Here is a 21,147-nt window from a genome sequence, read left to right on the forward strand (position 1 = left end):
TCTGAGGGAAAGATAAAAGTATGTCTTACAGCACAAGTTTGTGAGCATGTTGTGCAATTAAAAAAATCACTGAGTCACTGACTATTTGTTGAAAGTTTCTCACATGTTATGCAACCAGTAATTACTATGACAACATAACAAACTGTATCCAGACGCTTCCACCTCTCCTCCAGGCAAATTGTTTGAATGGACAGTCACTGCTTGGTTTTACAGATATCCCCCATTTAAAGACAGAAGGACAGAATACACTATTTTTGAAGGAGCTCTTGAAGGTTTACTATCATCTCACTCTGTGTTCTCCCTGTGCCTGCGAGGGCTTCTGCCCACAGTCCAAAGACATGCATGTTAAGTTGAATTGTTATTTGTGAATGATCTCCCAGTCAGATGGAATTCCACAATCACTGGAGAACAGTGGAAAAAGGGATGACAGCGGAGCTTGCTGAGGATAAGGAATTAAAGGGTTTTTGGAGCCTGTCTCGTGTCCCGATGATGTTTTTGCTGCAAAGGGGAGGGGAAGAAGGAGTCGCTATGCCTCACAGCTTAATTACTCCAAGCAACACTGTCTTCCTTCCATTACATATGAGACACGAAGTAGGAAGAGAAACAGATTTTGTCTGCAGAGCAGGCACGAACTTTGAGTTTGAGACTCATCCCTTCAATGCAACACATGAAATTAGAAAGGAAGGCTTTGTTGCCGCTGTACAGATCATCACATCACCACAAGTGGACCACTGTCTTTGTGAACTTTAAATCTGATTCTGACAGAAGGTAAGAAATGATATGAAGAACTTCTACTGAATAACAGAGGAAACGTGAATGACTTCTGAGGAGCTGGAGTCAAATCTTAAACAAAAGCAAGAGAGAAAGAGACATAAACAAGTGGAAGTAAGTCAGGAAATTCTCTCAATTTTCATTTTATATGCAACACACACTGAATAAGTGGCTCAACCTTATTTTACACTTAACACAGAGTTTACTTTCCCTTCTGCCTTTTTATTAACTATATGTATGTTAAAGTTATTTCCTGCTTTATTTAAAAATAATGCATTACTTCAACTCTAATACATCTCTAAAAAGTAGAGAGGTTACACAGTTCATGACATTACTTTGCATTACTCTATAATGTTTGTTTGAAATGCTTTGTCACATAACTGCTAGTTCACATTCCATATACTCCTGAGAACTGAAGACAAAAATCTTTCAGTTTAACTGTTTTGTGATTTGTGCATCCACTACAGAGGACATAAAAGAATATGCTGGGTCTCAGGCGCATATGATCACATGTGGAAAAATATTTAATAAAGGCTTGCTTTGCAGAAAGTGTGTGCAATCACTTCACATTGTGGTTCAGGGAGCCTGGAAGTCATTCAGCTTTTATACTAAAGAATTATCTTGAACCTCAAGCATTTAACTCAGACTTTCAATCCATGAACTGCCTTTAAAAATGTTTGTGTTAAATATTATAAGAAGCACTCCAAGAGCCAAGACAATTCATTCTCTGTGCAGGTTTTTACTTATAATAGTATTAAATTATTTATTACTATTAAATTATTGTTAATATTTGGTTTATTTGATTTCTTCTTTTTAACACAATTTGAGGCGTTTAAGATGTTGCATTAAATACACGTTCAAAATGCAGACTTTTGCTATTTGTCCTGTTTAAACCGACTTTAATATACTTGACATCATTTTGAGTACTTTTTTTCATTTTTATGTGAACAAAGTACAGGTGCAGAATTCATTTCATTGTTCAGTAAAATTTGCTTAGTGTTAAATTTCAAGTGAAAAAGTTTTTTCCTCATGAGTGCCTTAAACAATACTGATAATATGTGACAAGCTGTGCAAGCTATAGGCTGTAGCTTCACACTGGATGGCTGAATCCCCAAGGTTTTGAATGCCTTTAACTATCCTGATAATGTCTATTTGTGACGTCTATAAGGGTATAATGTTTATGACGATGACTTTAATTACACAAAGATTATGTAGAAGAAGATAATGAATAATAAATATTGACTTGTAAATAACTGGAAACAAATAACTTTAGCTTATTATATATACTACAGTATAATTAATGAATTTATATAAAACTAACTGGGCAGCTCATTTTCTTGCTCCTGACAATACTTGCTTTAAAGATATAACATACTTTGAGGTCAAAAAGAAAGGCACATGTGAAATACAAAGCTCAAACGTAAAGCTTCATTGGAATGCAAACTTTAATGTGATATTTAAGATCCTATTTTAACAAATTTATTTCTAAACACATATAATACAGCCGAATGATTCTGATGTCTAACACACTTAAGTGTGTTTAAACATGTCACCATTTGTGGATTTGCATGACAGACTCGGATAAGTGTCTGCTTCTGTATACATCAGCTTCTCAGTCACAATAAGTTACAATTTAAGAACTAGTTCTTTTATAAGTTGTGTGTTTTGTGCAGACAACATTGATCCAACTCTGGTTAGGTGTTTTCCACGATTAAACGACTCACAGGTCAGTGTTAAGTGGCCTAACAAACACAATAAAACAAAACAAAATAACCCCATCTCTTAAAATGGTCAGGTACAAGTACTGGGTTGAATGACAGAGGAAGCTGCCTCGCAAAACCTAATAACTCCAAAAGAGTTTTTATATTATGCTTGTAGCCAGACAGAGTGCAAAAACTATACAGCAATAAATTTATGACCACTCACATGTTGAACTTACTTGAGGTCAACTTGGCCAAGTAATAGTACTTATGGCCTCTGTTGTATGGGGGAAAAACAGCTCACCAATGTCAGAACTGACCTGGCTGAGGCGACATTTAAAAAAAGAAAAATGAAAAAGATAGATGATGTAGTAACTACCATATCCTAAAGCCCAAGATAACATTGTCTTGTGTAACTGTCAGGGGAGGCTCCACTTTTCATGTTGTGTTATTGAACATTCCAAAGCTGTGACAGTATTTTTCATCACAAAAAGCAAGAGAAACAAGAAAACACAATATTCTATTATATGAGGTTGGAGCCTAGACTGGATACAGGGAACATCTTTCACTAAACTACTAAAGTGTAACTGGTCAAATATTGTTAAAATGAGCAGCAATGTTTTCACTATTTCATAATAAGCCAAAAAGGCAACTTTGAGCCTTAATATTTAGAGATACTTAAGAGATACTTAATATTTAGTGAATATCTTTTGTTCATAATGTAGACCATGAAATATGTACATGCAAAAACAGCAGGCAATGACTGAAGCTGGTTGTTGTTCTGGCGAACTTAACATATAAATACTGACTCTTATACTGATTCATCCTTATAAACCTGCTCTTTCCTCTCTGATTTTACCCTAGCATAGACTGGCTGCAAGACTTGCTGTGTAATTAAGTAGATATTAGTTGATTTGCAAGTTACCAGCCATAATTATTATTTTATTATTTTGAAAATTTTTCAAAGAGTAGTTGTATAACAGCTACCTCATCATCTTCAGAGAAAAGGTTTATTTGAAGATTTTAAGACAGGTTTCAGAACCCATCACAGTACAGAAATGGTGGTAGTGAAGGCTACAAATGATCTTCTTTTGGCCTCTGACAGTGGACTCATCTCTGTGCTTGTCCTGCTAGACTATAATGCTGACTATATATTTTATTACACGGATAAGAGCATGCTGTAGGTATTAAAAGTATTGCGTTGTAATGGGTTGAACTACATGTATCTAACAGACTTCAGTGTGGCTATGTAAATGGGAAGTCTTCTTCACACATAAAGGTTAACTATGGAGTTCCACAGGGTTCTGTGCTAGGGTCAGTTGTGTTTATATTACATACACTTCCCCTAAGCACTACAAATAGAAGGCATAATATACATTTCACTACTATGCAGATGATTACCAGATTTTTCTATCCATGAAGCCAAATAAAATACACCAATTTTGCAGGAATGTCTTAACAGCATAACGACCTGGATGACCTCTAATTTTATGCTTAAAATAACAGATAAAACTCATGTTATTGAACTCAGCCATAAAGATCTTAGAAATATGGTATCTAACTCTGGATGGCATTACCTTGCTACATTATAGGCAGCAACTTTCTGGGACAGAGCTGTGAAAATACATACACTGCCTGTATGTATATACATATGAGCTTCTGAGCACACAGAGGTGGTGATAAAGTAATTGCCTTCAACGACTAACACCAGGTCAATAACTGATGAGAGAAAACAGACCCTTGCTAAGCATCTCTGCTTCATCTCTTTCAGAAATTGTCGTAGTCTGGGAGCAGCTGAACTGTGCTATGATTCTCCCTGTGGTGGTAATGGTGAGTCTCCTGTTGCTCTCTGGACCAGAGTCAGGTCTCCAAGAAGACACTCTAGAAATTGACAACAGCAATGACATCCTAGAGAGAGAATTTATCTACGTACCAAAACGTCAAAAAAGGGCTGTTGCTGACTACAGTGCCTACCAAACAGACAAATGTTCTTATACCTTCATTGTCCCTCAGCAGAAAAACAATGGGGCAATATGTGTGAACTCCAAGGAGCCAGAGACCTTGCTGCAAAACCGTATTAATAAGCAGGAACTGGAGCTGCTCAACAGTGAGTTGCAAAAGCAGCGAAAGCAGATTGAGGCACTGCAACTGCTGATAGAGCTTGATGGGGGTGTGATTAATGAAGTCAAGCTATTGCGTAAAGAGAGCCGCAACATGAACTCCAGAGTTACTCAGCTCTACATGCAGCTGCTGCATGAGATTATTCGCAAACGAGACAATGCTCTGGAGGTGTCACAGCTGGAGACCCGTGTGCTCAACCACACAAATGAGATGGGGAGGCTAGCTGGACGGTACCAAGACCTGGATCATAAGTACCAGCATCTATCAGCCCTCGCAAGCAGCCAGAGTGCTCTCCTGGAGCAGCTTGAAGAGCAGTGTAAGCACGGAGGATACTTTTACAGAAAGGTTCAAGAGCCCAGCCGTCGTCTCCAGCCACAATCTCCTGCAATCTCCCAGCCTCCTTTACAAACACCTGAATTGTCTCCTGGTGGCTACAGACCTTTCCATCCACCCACTTACACTCGTTACACCAACTACCCCATGAATAATGAGATCCAAAATGACCAGAAAGCCAGAGCACTGCCCACAATGCCAGCCGCAACATACAGCTTCACAAATGAGCCCTCTGGTAAGTACTGGTAAGAAATGTTTGTATCTTCCTTTGAAGTCTCTAACTGAACAAACATTTGCAGTCCTGCATTCACTGAGAATATACCAACAGAGACATATTTATTGAATAACTGAATGTTCTTTTAACAAAAATGTCAGATAGTTTAGGTTATATTCATCTTATATTAGCCAATTTGTAGAACATCTTCTGTTCGAATGATATGCATAAAGGTTTTATGGTAGCACATTTCAACATATATAATGGTTGCTATTAAATTTTAGCATCATATAACACAGATATATTTTTTTTTGAAAAATGGTCTGTCAATCCCCACTTTTGAACTTTTTTTTGCAGTCTGGGGGAATGTTTGATAATAAATATCTCAAATTCTATTACAGGTGAAAGTCAGGTCATCAATATGAATTCAATGTAATTCAATACAATTTTATTTATATAATGCCAAACTGCAATAGCAGTTGTCTCAAGATGCTTTATATTGTAAGGCAAAAACCCTACAATATTACAATCTGTAACCCAAATCACAATCTGTAATTTAAGACATCAAAAAATGTTTGGATATTGGCTAGTTAAAATGTGGGGGGGAAAAGCTGAGCATGCCTGCAACTTTCATGCTGGGTTGAGCAAAAATATCATTAGATAGTATATTCCAAATAGAACTACATACTTGAGTTTATTCTTAGTCACAACAAGAAGGAAATGCAATTTTTATTCAAATCTCATGCTGGATTGTGCAAATATCTCAAACTGTACCAACATCATTACTAGCTCAGGTAGATCAGAGCAGATCAGCTACAAACTGGAAGGTTGGTGGTTTGATCCTAGTCTGCTCCAGGCTGCATGCCAAACATCCTTGGGCAAGATACAAGATACTAACCCCATGTTGCTCTCTGATGAGGGATGTGAATATTAGAAACAGCAAAGAGAAAAGTGCTTGTGTGAATGGGTGAACGAGGGAAGTTGTGTAAAAGGCTCTGAGTGCTCAGAGTAGAAAAGCGCTTTATAAGAACCAGTCCATTTTCAAATTTCAAATTCAAATTTTTATTTGTCACGTACACAGTCATACACAGTATGATATGCAGTGAAATGCTTAGACAACTGCTCATGACCTAAAGAAAAAAAAAAGGAAAAGGCTATGAATAAGATAGGAAATAAATATGAAAAATTAAAAAGTGTAAATTTAACTAGGAAGGAATAAAATATAAAAAATTAAGGTTAAAAATGAAATAACTGTACAACACAAATTATAATGAAGGGTAAATTTAACTGGGAAAGAATAAGATAAAATATATAAATTAAAGCTGAAAATAAAATAACTGTACAAAAAAATACACAATACACAGTATTACACAGTATAGAACTATATAAGAATGTATGAAGAAATATAAATAAATAAATGTATACATACACACAATAACAACAGCTGTACAAGTATTAACTGGAATCTTACCATCAAAAATATAATTGCCTATACAGCAATCACTTTATAAACTGTATAAACATACAAATGTATGTATTTGAAGATGGTGGAGCAGAAAACATTCTAAAAAAATTGATGATTTGACATTAGTGTTATAATCATTTCTAGCAAAATTATCAAACTCCAATGTTTTGTTCCATTTGGAAAGGACAACCTTTTATATTTTTGTAGTACAACTACTCATATTTTCTCAATCCAGCATTAAAGCTGAATCAAAATGGCATTTTTGTCATTTTGGGGACCACAAATTTAATGTTAAAAAGCATTCTACATGATTGTTTTACAGTATTGTGCAATTTAATTATTTATCATTCAGAAATCCTAAATAGAAATCTTCCTCACCCCCCCCCCTATATAAAAAAAACATCATTTCATGAACAGTGTGATAGTGACCCTTTGCTTTCTGTAATGTTAGAAGCACTCACATCATCCTAAGATAAAGCACAGAGACTCTGGACTTTTACATAATGATATTATATTGAACTTTCCACAGGACTGAATATTTAAAATATATATTATTCTTTCTGCTTACTCTGGTATGAATGACTGAATATATTTTAGTAAATAACACACTATTAGCAAAACACAGTGTGAAAGAATTCTAGATTAAAATTTTTAGTTCAACATACAAGTGAAGATGTTTGACCTTCATCAGGTTATAGTTAATGCTATCAGAGGAAAATATCATGTTCTCTTCGTGCACCTAACTACATTCAGTGTTAAAAGCAGAAGTTGTGCAGGTCTGAGATCAGCACCACCTTAAACACCAAAATGAATTACTGTTTATGCTCTTATATAGTGACACCAGTTACATAGATCGTGAATCCCTTTGACTTTTTGACTTTAACTTTATCAATAATACAGCTGCAGTTTTCACTGACAGTGTTTCATAAGGTACTTTAGCCTTTGTACTTTTTTCATCAGTTAATTTTGGAGTTACTATAAAGGACGGATATATAGGATGATTTGTCTGTTGTCACTGGGTGGTGCTGAGGTCTGAATCTGAGGGCAGCTCCTGTAATCACAAAGAACAGAATCATCACACACCGTGAAATTTGAAGTTTATCCCTCAAATATTAAATAAAACAAAGCCTTATATCCAGATTATCCAGTATCATTTTTATATTTAAGTTGTTTGTGCTTTTTAAAAGGAGACCTGCAAAGATGAGATGAGCAGGTTTCCAGTCCTGGTCACCTGCAAGAAAATAGAGAAACATATAGAGGTATGCAGTTTTTAAGCTGCTGCCTGAGCACTGGACAACATATATTAACGCTCTCTATATTATTTCTCTCAAAGGATGCAAGATGTACATTCAGGATTAATTCAGATAATTTTTTAACCTCAATATTTGAAACAAACTCTGTAAAAAAAAAAATCTATAAATAAATATATAGAGTTGTGCTGAAAAATTAGCTTTTTTAAAAATGTGGTATTCCTGTTCTGTTTCTCATATAAACTGTTTCAGTGCCTCATCTTCAGCTACTGGTCTGAACATCCTTCAATTAAGTGTGACCTTCAGGTTCAGAGGGTAAATTTATTCGTGTGCACAGATTTAGCTACTAAACATGGCTTTCCCCAACAGCTGATTGCTCATCTTAGCTGGCTAGCTAAGGACATTGATTACAGATTAGCTTACAAACACATTTAACTTACTGAAAAAGTGTGCCAGGGCCTTGGGTCCTTCTCTTAGTTAGTCCAGGTTATTCCAGAACACCTCACGACGTCAGTTTAAAATATTCAATTGTGGTTATGGAAAATCAACACTGAATCTCCTCACAGCATTCCCGTCTATCTGCCATTCCCAAACAGAGATACGCAAGTTTCTCCAAGAAAGCAGCTACCATCAAAGCTATCATGATGATGTTACACCCCAAATTCACATCATGTAGTTGGTAATTAGAATAGAACTTATGAGAAAAAAATGCTTCAATACAAATCGGTGATGAAGACTACTAATAATGGCAGAACGCATCTTTGGGAAAAACTTTTTTTTTTTTTTTTTTTTTTAAGAATAGTCCCATCCACTAATATGGAGGCCAAGGGGATAACAGACAAATTTTGGCTTCATTGTTGGGGAGATGTTAGGTTGATCACATTTTCTATGGTCAATGGTTTATATACAAGTTACGATGCTGTGTAAAATGTAAAGAAAAAAAATGTAATGTGTGTAATATGACTTCTTCTTTTAATACTCTCTAAAGTGTATGGGAACTAAAGAAACCAGTTGCTGTAATTTTAAAGAAGAATGTTTCCCATTCTCACTTAATGTAGGACTTCATTTCATAATATGCTAAATGTTTTAGTGGGTGACAGATCTAAACTGCATTTGACTGAGCAAATCTTACCTCATTGATTTTCAGATACAGCCACCCTACTCTACTCAGTGTTTATTCCCAACTGACAATTTTCTGCAGTTATTTTCCCCTCTCTTCTTTTGCCCCCAATGGATGACAGGAGTTGCCCTACCTAAAGTGAGTTCTGTTGGAGGGTGAATCCCGTGTAAAAGTAAGGGTTTTCCTCTGGCCATTACCAGTAGGCGGTAGGTCAAGTGTCTTGCCCAAGGACACAACAACCAAGACAGACAGAGCTGGCAACCTTCCAGTTACAAGATGAGCTTCCCAATCCCATGAACCACGGTTGCCACGGGTTCTCCAGCTTCAGCCCACAGTCCAAAGACATGTAGTTAGTGGGGTTAGGTTAATTGATAATTGTAAATTGACCATAGTTGTAAATGTAAATACTTGTCTATGTGTTAGCTCTGCAACAGACTGGCGATCTGTTCAGGGTGTATCCTGCTTCTCGCCCTAAGACAGCTCAGATAGGTCCCAGCCACCCTGTGACCCTGAATTGGATAAGCAGAAGAGAATGGATGGATGGTTGACAAGTGGTTGCTCATAGATCACTGGCTCTTTTAGGTTCTGTCTTTAATAGAATAAAGAGAATTCCACTAATTTTGTGTAATACCTTCTATCATTCCACAGAGGGAAAAAAGTGAGATATAATTTAAGAATAGCTGTGTTCCCATGTGTGCGCTGTGACTACAAAGAAGGTTTTGCCCACAGTACTGTTTATTCTTGCCAGCAGCAAACAGACTGGAAAGTATTTGTCATATTTCGTAGAGACAACACGTGATCAGGAGTGACTCACTTTTCCAGGAACCCTCCATCTGTATATTTTTCTATTGCACTTCATGTCTCCATGTGTGTTGTGTGCACAGGTTGTTAAAACTATAATAATGATGAAGCCAGCATGTCACTAAAAATGAGCCTATGATGATCACACACCAGATGCAATTGTATTACCCTTCATTCTCTGCCTTCTACAGGACATTTCAGAGATTGTCTGGAGGCTCTGGAGAGTGGATATACCACCAGTGGAATGTACCTCTTAAAACCAGACAAAAGCAATCAACTTATGCAGGTCTGGTGTGACCAGAGACAAGACCCTGGTGGCTGGATCGTTATTCAGAGACGTCAGGATGGCTCTGTCAACTTTTTTAGGAACTGGGACACTTACAAGGTAATAAGTTATAGTAGCACCCAAGATTGTACTTATGAGGTTGTATGTGCTGTCTAGATACACTGAAGATACTACGAATCAAAACTGTTAGCCGCAAATGCATTAAATATCGATGGAGCATTGCATTTTAGTAATTGAAACCTCAGTCTTTCTTAAAATGGGAAATAAATGCAGAACTATAGTAGTGCTGTTGCTAATGTAAAGAATGTCTGCCCAACACCATATACAGGGAGTGCAGAATTATTAGGCAAGTTGTATTTTTGAGGAATAATTTTATTATTGAACAACAACCATGTTCTCAATGAACCCAAAAAACTCATTAATATCAAAGCTGAATGTTTTTGGAAGTAGTTTTTAGTTTTAGCTATTTTAGGGGGATATCTGTGTGTGTAGGTGACTATTACTGTGCATAATTATTAGGCAACTTAACAAAAAACAAATATATACCCATTTCAATTATTTATTTTTACCAGTGAAACCAATATAACATCTCCACATTCACAAATATACATTTATGACGTTCAAAAACAAAACAAAAACAAATCAGCGACCAATATAGCCACCTTTCTTTGCAAGGACACTCAAAAGCCTGCCATCCATGGATTCTGTCAGTGTTTTGATCTGTTCACCATCAACATTGCGTGCAGCAGCAACCACAGCCTCCCAGACACTGTTCAGAGAGGTGTACTGTTTTCCCTCCTTGTAAATCTCACATTTGATGATGGACCACAGGTTCTCAATGGGGTTCAGATCAGGTGAACAAGGTGGCCATGTCATTAGTTTTTCTTCTTTTATACCCTTTCTTGCCAGCCACGCTGTGGAGTACTTGGACACGTGTGATGGAGCATTGTCCTGCATGAAAATCATGTTTTTCTTGAAGGATGCAGACTTCTTCCTGTACCACTGCTTGAAGAAGGTGTCTTCCAGAAACTGGCAGTAGGACTGGGAGTTGAACTTGACTCCATCCTCAACCCGAAAAGGCTCCACAAGCTCATCTTTGATGATACCAGCCCAAACCAGTACTCCACCTCCACCTTGCTGGCGTCTGAGTCGGACTGGAGCTCTCTGCCCTTTACAAATCCAGCCACGGGCCCATCCATCTGGCCCATCAAGACTCACTCTCATTTCATCAGTCCATAAAACCTTAGAAAAATCAGTCTTGAGATATTTCTTGGCCCAGTCTTGACGTTTCAGCTTGTGTGTCTTGTTCAGTGGTGGTCGTCTTTCAGCCTTTCTTACCTTGGCCATGTCTCTGAGTATTGCACACCTTGTGCTTTTGGGCACTCCAGTGATGTTGCAGCTCTGAAATATGGCCAAACTGGTGGCAAGTGGCATCTTGGCAGCTGCACGCTTGACTTTTCTCAGTTCATGGGCAGTTATTTGGCGCCTTGGTTTTTCCACACGCTTCTTGCGACCCTGTTGACTATTTTGAATGAAACGCTTGATTGTTCGATGATCACGCTTCAGAAGCTTTGCAATTTTGAGACTGCTGCATCCCTCTGCAAGATATCTCACTATTTTTGACTTTTCTGAGCCTGTCAAGTCCTTCTTTTGACCCATTTTGCCAAAGGAAAGGACGTTGCCTAACAATTATGCACACCTGATATAGGGTGTTGATGTCATTAGACCACACCCCTTCTCATTACAGAGATGCACATCACCTAATATGCTTAATTGGTAGTAGGCTTTCGAGCCTATACAGCTTGGAGTAAGACAACATGCATGAAGAGGATGATGTGGACAAAATACTCATTTGCCTAATAATTCTGCACTCCCTGTATGAGTCTGGGTATTCTTAGTGTATAATTAAAAATAAACATGTAGAGAAAAAAGTAGCTCTCAGCTGAACTCCACTTTATAAATCACTGTGTTCTGAGATTAAGGATAATCTGACTCTAACTGTTCATATAGTCAGCAGTCAGATACAAAACATTTTTCAGAGGAATCTCATTTTTGGCAGTGTAGCATGCAGCAACTAGCTTGAGAGGGAAGGGCAGGGGGTTTATAGCTTTTTGTAATAAATAAAAATTTTCAGTAATGTTATGCAACGCTTGCATTGTGTGACATTTGAGAGAACTCATAACATATTATTAAACTGAGATTCAAGGGTCACACCTAAAATTGGACTTTAAGAAAACAAGCTGTTAGGCAAACCCATCTCATTGTGTAACATGACTAATTGTAAGAAAAACTCAGTAAAATGAAATACAGTATATGAGATCACAACAGCAGAGAAGAAATCAGTTCCAGTGGTCTCAAAATTCTCAGTGTTGCTGCCAACACAGTGATCCAAAAATGTTATAAGCATGCTGTGTTTCCATGTAGTCATGAATGGTGCTCGATAATAGACAAATATAAATGCATAAGGTAGAAGCCCTTATTGCCAAACATCTTGTGACCTAAAGTCATCTTGTGACCTAAAGTCAGCCGAGTTCTCTTCTCAGTCTCAAGATAAAGGGCGATCGTGGCTCAAGAGTTGGGAGTTCGCCTTGTAATCGGAAGGTTGCCGGTTCGAGCCCCGGCTTGGACAGTCTCGGTCGTTGTGTCCTTGGGCAAGACACTTCACCCCCTGGTGGTGGTCAGAGGGCCCGGTGGCGCCAGTGTCCGGCAGCCTTGCCTCTGTCAGTGTGCCCCAGGGTGGCTGTGGCTACAATGTAGCTTGCCATCACCAGTGTGTGAATGTGTGTGTGAATGGGTGGATGACTGGATGTGTAAAGAGCTTTGGGGTCCTTAGGGACTAGAAAAGCGCTATACAAATACAGGCCATTTACCATTTACTATTTCCAAGCCAACAATTCCTCTAATGCAACATTGATGAGTCAACAAAGCACTTTTTTTAGATGCTCACAGTTGGAGAGAAGAGGCCTCTCTTCTGACTTAATCCATGTTCTCGTTCATGTACTTTATACCTGATCAATTCAGTGTCTCTCTCCTTCCACAGCAAGGTTTTGGAAACATTGATGGTGAATACTGGTTGGGCCTAGACAACATCTTTTGGCTGACAAACCAGGGCATCTACAAGCTTTTAGTGACGCTGGAAGACTGGACTGGACGGAAGACCTTTGCAGAATATGCTAGCTTTCGTGTAGAGTCAGAAGCTGATTTCTACAGGCTACGACTGGGCCGATACCACGGCAATGCTGGAGACTCTCTAACCTGGCACAATGGAAAGCACTTTACCACACTGGATAGGGACCATGATGTCTACACAGGTAAGTGGGTTCCCGTAAAAGACAAGGTGATCACACCTTCTGGTAGATTTCTCTTTCACACACTCTACAGTTGTTATTAGTAGTTACTAACATCTCTTAATAGTTTCTACACTCTTGTAGATTGGTTTGCAGGGACATTCACTTATCCAAAAATACTGGATACAACAATTGCTTTTTGCTTATTGCTTTGTTATACACTTCAATTAGGATCTGATCTCTCTTTCCCCAAACCACAGGCTTGTCTTGTGTACACAATTTTTCTATGGTGGTATTTCTAGAACAGGAATTTCAGACCTGTACCTCTTTTTCCCATCTCCAGAGCCTCTCTGTGAGAAAAAAAGGAATATGAAAATTAATGAATATGAAAGATGTCATTTTATGGACTTCCAGTGTCATGTACAAAATTTTAAATGGGAAGCCCAACATGGCAGTCTTAAAGAAAGCGACACTCTACTTACAATTCAAGGAAAGTTGAAGGAAGCTGTGACTGTGTGGAAAGACCCTGTTGAATTCCTCATTAAGTTATGTGAAGATGTAAAAAAAAAGGAGGAACTCACAGCAGAGTTTAACCGGAAAGTACAAGAAAATGCGCATCATATGGAAGTAACTGAAAAACAAATTGGAGAAATAGAGGGGGACGTGGACGGAGCGGTGGAATGTTCTCTCACGGCTTCTCAGAAGCCAAATATAAAGATGAGCAAAATGTCTGACCTCGAAGATGGTTCCTGATGTAATATGATCACGATATTCCAGAGGTTGCAGATTGCACTGCCACTGTAACTTTTGTTGAAAATCTAATTAAGTCAGAGCTGGCTGAAAACAGCATGCTAAACTGAGAGTGAGACCTAGGAATAGAACGAGTACAAGGGGTCCTCGCACAGGGCCTCCAAGCACACCTCCTTGCTCTGTAGTGGTCCAGTTTATTCGATATTGTCAGGGTTCCTGGGTCGTTGACCCAGTGCTTTCAGTTTTGACACGTTCAGTTTATTCTTCACACTCATGGTTTTCACTTCCTGTTTTCTGTGCCAGCATGTTGCCTTTGTATTGTGTTCCACTGATTTCCATGTATCATTAGTAGGGCTGCCACAAACGATTATTTTGATAGTCGACTAGTCACCGATTATTTTTGCGATTAGTCGACTAATCAGATCATGCATCCATTGGACGTAAAACGTACAGCTTATTGCACCAGCATGCATCTGCTCTTATATAACTATCATTTAACAAGTGTTTAAGGTATGTGCTAACTAAAAATAAAGACAAGATGATAGTTTATTAAATTTTAATGAAATTTGCAGATTGTTTCGGTGAAGTTTAATAAACTCCTTGCTATCTAAAATATAACAGGACACTGGAGTATATTCTCGAGTATCTCACACTTCTGATAATCAGTTGTCTGCTTGACGTTTATTCAGCTGTGTAAAAACTATAACTTTAATCTCTACCAAACTGATTTACTCAGGAACAAATAAAATACTAAAAAAAGCCAAACAATAAAATTTTTAAGTTATCTAAGTGACTTATGTATGTTTAACCCGAGTAGCGAAAGACTGCGGTGGGTTTGAAAATGATTTGCCGGGAGTCTGGTGTTCTCACGGGCTCTAGTGAGCCTTGCCCCCAGCTAACTATCGAGCTAGTGGGTAACAGACGTCTCCGAAAACGTCGGAGCGCTTTTGAAAATATGTGGTGTCTTGATAAACTGAGCAGATATTTGAGGTTTACACAGCCACATTCTCACCTGAAAATATGTTAAACGTTTATTTTGTGACCCAGAAAGAATAATAAGAGTAATATTAAAACTAACTAGCTGCCGCCATTGTTGGAAACTGCGCTGGGCTGCGCTATGAATTCTGGGACAGAGCTGCTACTTCTTCTTCTTCGGGGTTTTAACAGCAGCTGGCATCCTTGTACATGCAGTGCTGCCATCTTCTGTTTCAGTCCGTTATTACACTCTTAAATCCTGCTACTTATTCCTGCGTCTTTTGTGATCTTACAAAGCTTCAAACGACGCGTTGACTATTAAATCAGTCGTCGACGATTTTGATAGTCGACGTAATCGTGACTAGTCGACTAATCGTGGCAGCCCTAATCATTAGTCAGACTAAGTTCAGCTATGTACTCACCAGTTTCTAATCACTCATCATCCAGCGTGTATTTAAGTCCTCAGTTTCCACCAGTTCATTGTTGTGTCATTGTAGATGTTATGTTGTCGTTCCCGCCTGTGTTCAGTTGTTCAGCCAGCCATTCAGTCTTTCAGTCAGTCAGTCCTTTTGTTCCTGCGCTGTTCGTTCATTCGCTCCAATAAAATATCATCATCCTGCATCGTGAGTCCTGCGTTTGGGTCATCTCTTCTTCGCCTCCACACACAACCTCTGACAGATATGTAGTCAAAGAATAGAATCCTCCATGCAGCTCAGACTAAGAAGATAATGGTCCAAAAGTGGTTGTATCTTGATCATGATACACACAAAAAGCCACCTACAACTTGGATGGTATCCAAAGAAGGTATCCTGCTCCCTTTGGACTTTGGCAGCCGAATTATATGACTTAAAATTAATATTCTCCCCAAATTATTCTTTTCTTTTCTCAGTATTACCCATAAACAGAAATAAACCTAAACACCAATGTAGAGCCTGGAATAAAAATATCTCACAATTCATTTGGAATAATAAGAAACCCAAAGTGAAATTCTCTACCCTGTTTCTGAGGAGATGGGGGTAAGGCTCTGCCTTTATTACTTACTTTCTCAGTTACTGTCACTTTATGTTTGTGTAATCCATATTATGTAGCCAATTAATGTAGCCAACCATTACAGTCAATGTCTGTTTGTGTTGATAAAGAAATTAAGGCATCCAAGCAATGGATAAATATGGGAAGAAAAACCTGTTAACTTTAGGATGAGGCAAAATTGTTTAGGCGGCCAACATATAAATCTGACTTTGCACCAGCAGTACAAGACAGCAGGTTCTACCAGTGGTTTTCTTTAGAGATTACCTCCATATATGTAAGCTCCTTAAACACTGGGAACTGCGATTTTAAAACCTTATTTCAAACATACCGCTTGAAAATAACTGGAATTTTATAGATATTCAAAGAACGATGGGAAAAGGAACTGGATATTGGTAATCTGTCTGGAAAGTACAGCCATCATCTAGAAATTCCTGGACTTACAAAGACTTTTGTTGGAAAAACATAAATTGCTTCTTTATAATCTAATTTTATAATCTAAAAAAAACATCTAAACATATTCTGGTCTTGTATCTATTCAAACTTTTTTGAATGAAGTATCAGTAATCCAATGTCTTGGATTTTAACTTTTTGTGCAATAATCATTATTAAATTTTAATCTGTCGATAATTGTCCCATGATCACTTGTTTCTTCTTTTCCTGTGTATGTGTTCCTGTTTTTCTGTTCACAATTTGAAAAAAAGAAATATTTTAATTTTTACTTTAATTGTGGTGGAAGGAATTGAAATATACACACAAATGGCTCATCTTTAGATCTTCAAGCTATGGATTCCAAATGGAGGAAAACCAAGAACTTAATAGTGCAGGGAATCATCAGTTTTCTTTCAACGCTAATGCTGCAGTCTTTCTCGTATATCAGGTCTACTGATGGACAAAATTGAAACTGTCTTAATTGTCTTTATCATATTTAAAGCCGTTAGGCTACTAGCTGTTTTATTTAGTGTACATACCAATTGGTCTTATTTGCTTGTGTTATTTGTGTTTCCAGGGAATTGTGCCCACTATCAGAAGGGAGGATGGTGGTATAATGCCTGTGCTCATTCCAATCTGAACGGTGTGTGGTACAAAGGTGGGCATTACCGCAGCCGCTATCAGGATGGGGTCTACTGGGCTGAGTTCAGAGGAGGAGCTTATTCTCTGAAAAAAGTGACCATGATGATAAGACCCAATGGAAATACCTTCCAATAATTGCTCAGTATGTTGAAACTTATATTTAACAAGATGTTTCCACCAAAGGGATTCTGTATCACAAGACCAGGCACCATTGGTTGATTTTCAAAGCTTCTTTTGGTTGTTATACATTCACAATGCCAAGACGTGGCAGAACTTGTTCATTTCATTTGTCCTACATGTAATGCTTTTATTCATGTTCTTGTGCTCATAAAGTTATACTGCACACAAATAAAAAGATTACAACCTTGCATGTAATGAATGTAAGATGATGCCTGCATTCCTTTCTCAATGCAGGCTGTTAACGATGTAGTGTTTAAAGGCTTTTTTCCCCATCAGAACAAAATCCACAGTTACATATCAGTGAAAAAGAACCAAGAAATTGACATCCAGAAATGTTAATTTCTTGATTGCTGGCAAAAAAAACTTGTACTTCTCAATATTCATGGAATTTGTAATACTCGTTAAGTATAAAAAAATATGTGCTCTTTGACATAATGTTTTCTTTGATTCTTCCGATGTGCCTAGCGGAATTTGAACTGTTTTGAACAAAAAGAAAAAGTATACATATAAGTCTGGAATGGAGGCCGGGCTTGGAAATCTAAAACTTACTTAAAAGAAAATAAAAGAATCTAAAGCAGATTGTGTTAAACTAATGCTGAGACACAGATAGCAGACTCACCAAGGTAAGGAATACAGGGCACCATCTTCAGGGAGCGAATATATTCCCTCATGCGGGTGTAATTCTCTTCCTTGGATGTCAGATAGTTTAGCTTCTCAAACGTGGCCTTGTCTTTCCGACTGATCAGCTACAACAGACAGGAAACAATAACACATACATAATTTTCTATTTTCATGTAGAACCTTTTACTTAAGTGGGAACAGAAGCATTGACAGACTGGAGTGCTTTCTAAAGACCAACAGGTTTATTGATATTATGAACTCAGTTGTTTCTATTGGTCATCCTGACTGATCCAGACACATATGACAAAATCTGGCTTTTTTAATGTCAAAATGAGACCCAAACATTTTCCCAAGCACAAAGTCAATTTTTTGGCAGTAATACTCGATATCAACATTACAAAAAAAATTTTGGTGAAGAGAAAAATGACTAATTCTTTTGTAAGGCAATTGTCCAGCTGTTCTAATCAAGGTATGCAGAAGAGCTCTGAGCTCAGATGTAGTTCTTCTCCCTAAGCTAAGAAAATGAACCTGAGGCTGCAATAAAGGGACAGATGGGCATAGGCTCACCAAAAACTATACAATTAAAAAAGGTTCTCTGGTTCGACAAGTTTCCTGGTCTGTTATCACAATCAAATAGATAGATCATAAACATGTATTGCTCATTCATAAAGAAGAAAGCTTTGGAACTATCCCGACTAGTGAAGAGAGTGTAGTTTCAACAACACTGATTTCCTCCCGAGATCTTCAGAGCCATTGAAAGGAATGAATTAAAGGCTCTGGAGGTCCCTGTATATGCACATAAACCTGTGTCAAAAAGTTCAATGAACTCAGATACACACGGAATGTTTTCCTTCATTGTGTGGTTTAACTTAATGCAGCTCTAGGCTTCGTTTCTATTGGTCACAGATTAATAATGAGATTAACCCATGGATTAATAATGGGATGTCACTCAAGTTCATATGTGTGTGAAGGCAGACAAGCAAATACTTTTGGCAAAAGAGTCACACATAGTTAGACATTCCCTGCTAAAGTTAAACAATCATGTGACTGACTGGTCAGCAGGTTGAGTAATTTCTTGGAGTAATTTATGCCTCTCTAATTGTATGCGATCAACCCTTCCACCCATTAAACCAGGTCCCCAGTCATCAGATCTGTCTACTGTTCCAAAAGACTATCATGATTTAGGACAGAGGTCAGCAACCTGTGGCTCATGAGCCATGGGCTAGAATTAGGGTTAACTGTAACCCTATGTATTAATAGGGCAGGTAGAAGAATTACCAAGGACTTCGGAAAAAGAGAAGAACCATGTGGAATTGGAATGACCTTACACTTGTCTCACCTTAATAAATGACCACCGTATTGAAACTGCAATGTGCAGAAGACAGACTACAAAATGCTCAAATCTTAATCTTAATTCATCTCAAAAGTGTTCTAACACCGTTGTTGTATGGAGGTCATTTAAATGAGAACAGCCTATGAAAAATATTACTTCATTATAAAGCTTGGAATTTTAAAGGAGGAGAAGGAACATTTAGGACCAGATTTACAAACATTAGCAGCAGCACAACCGCTGAATTTACAAAAGAAGCAGTGTCAATTCTATGACAAAGTTGTGAACAGGAGTATTTTTTGGCTGACCTTATGGCATATGTATTTATAAGTTTTATTTTCATGAGGAGAATATTTAAACAAATTATGCAAACGTGAATTACAAAGTCTGTGGAACACAATTTAATGCTATCCTACGCTAAAGAAAGCAATAAAGGAAGCACAGAAGCTCCTTTCCTTAGTGTTTGGAGAGCTGGAACAGCTCTTATTAAGGCTGCCATACAGCTACTTTCAGGTCACATCTCTCAGTTAGGAACCTTCCTAAGTAAAATGGACTATTAGAATGCAACGTGAACTTGACACAAGGACAAGAGCTAAACATGGAAACATGACTGACTGGGGAGACAAGACTACTCAGACAGGGCACAGACGGGGCAGACAGACAAAGACACAAGACTATAGAAACAGTCAGGGATCCTAAAAGTGAACTACAACCTATAATCAAGAGAAACATCCATCCATCTTCTTTCGCTTATCTGGGGCCAGGTCACGGGGGCAGCAGCCTAAGCAGGGAAGCCCAGACAGTCCTCCCTTTCCCCGGTCACCATCTCCAGCTTGTCCAAGGGGACACTAAAGCGTTCCCAGGTCAGCCGAGAGATACAATCTCTCCAGCGTGTCCTGGGTCTGCCCCAGGGCCTCCTCCCGGTGGGACATGCCTGAAACACCTCAACTGGCTCCTTTTAATATGGACGAGCAGCCGCTCTACTCTGAGCTCCTCCCGGATGGCCGTACTTCTCACCCTATCTCAGAGAGGTTAGCCACCCTTTGGAGTAGGCTCATTTCCCTCGCTTGTATCCGCAATCTCATTCTTTCTTTCACTGCCCACAGCTAATGACCATAGGTAGGAACATAGATCAACCGGTAAATTGAGAACTTCGCTTTTACATTCAGCTCATCACTGCAGCTGCAGCACCAATCAATCTAAAGGGCAGCCCTGGCGGAGTCCATCACCCACCATAAATGAGTCTGACTTATTGCTGGCTATGGGACAAAGCTCTTGCAACGGTTGTATAAGGATCGAATGGCCTGTAGCACTGGGCCAGATGCTCCATATTCCTGAAGCACCTCCCACAGGACACTCCAAGGGACACGGTCGAATGCCTTCTCCAGGTCCACAAAACACATGTAGACTGGTTGGGCAAACTTCCATGTACCCTCAAGTATCCTCAAGAGGGTAAAGAGGTAGTCTAGTGGTCCACGACCAGGACAAAAACGACATTGTTCCTCCTGTATCCAAGGTTTGACTAACTGTCCAGCATCCTGCCCGGCCACCTGATCCAACTCACCACCAGGTGGTGCAGTTACTCTGAACCATCATTTGGCACATAAGTGCAGACAACAGTCAGGACCGTTTCCTCGCACCAAAGGCGCAGAGAACAAACCCCCTTGTCCACCGGGAGAAACCCCAACATACAAGCAGCAAGTTGAGGGGATACTAGGATACCCACCCCAGCCCGCAGCCTCTCAACCAAGGGCAACTCCAGACTGGGACAGAGTCCAGCCCCTCTCCAGGAGACTAGTTCCAGAGCCCAAGCCATGCGATGAGGTGAGCCCGACTATATCTA

General features: G+C 38.7%; 2 protein-coding genes across 4 annotated transcripts in view; one reads left to right on the forward strand and one right to left on the reverse strand.

Annotated features, from left to right (window-relative positions):
* LOC101469782 (ras-specific guanine nucleotide-releasing factor RalGPS1) overlaps positions 1-21,147 on the reverse strand; it is a 91,112-nt gene that overhangs the window by 28,968 nt on the left and 40,997 nt on the right. For both annotated transcript variants that reach the window (XM_024803287.2, XM_076886802.1), the window contains exon 8: positions 17,973-18,099. In XM_024803287.2, coding sequence (XP_024659055.1) covers positions 17,973-18,099 — 127 coding nt within the window. The remainder of the gene's footprint in view (positions 1-17,972; positions 18,100-21,147) is intronic.
* On the forward strand, positions 364-17,557 carry LOC101469328 (angiopoietin-related protein 2). Of its 2 annotated transcripts, none has more exons than XM_004564640.6 (5): positions 364-885; positions 4,243-5,160; positions 9,967-10,160; positions 13,102-13,372; positions 17,109-17,557. In XM_004564640.6, the coding sequence occupies exons 2-5, from the start codon at positions 4,278-4,280 to the stop codon at positions 17,306-17,308; spliced, it is 1,548 nt and encodes a 515-aa protein (XP_004564697.3). In that variant the 5' UTR covers positions 364-885; positions 4,243-4,277; the 3' UTR covers positions 17,309-17,557. The 2 variants fall into 2 exon arrangements, with proteins under 2 accessions (XP_004564697.3, XP_004564698.3); XM_004564641.6 differs by having other exon boundaries at positions 365-768.

Source organism: Maylandia zebra, linkage group LG7 (genome assembly GCF_041146795.1).
Source record: "Maylandia zebra isolate NMK-2024a linkage group LG7, Mzebra_GT3a, whole genome shotgun sequence".
NCBI classification, from domain to species: Eukaryota; Metazoa; Chordata; class Actinopteri; order Cichliformes; family Cichlidae; genus Maylandia; species Maylandia zebra.

Excerpts from the sequence above, each read along its gene's own strand:
- LOC101469328 (XM_004564640.6), top strand. The coding sequence starts at position 4,278 with ATGATTCTCCCTGTGGTGGTAATGGTGAGTCTCCTGTTGCTCTCTGGA. Across the intron at positions 10,161-13,101 it reads GGAACTGGGACACTTACAAG|CAAGGTTTTGGAAACATTGA; the intron begins GTAATAAGTTAT and ends CTCCTTCCACAG. Across the intron at positions 13,373-17,108 it reads GGACCATGATGTCTACACAG|GGAATTGTGCCCACTATCAG; the intron begins GTAAGTGGGTTC and ends TTGTGTTTCCAG.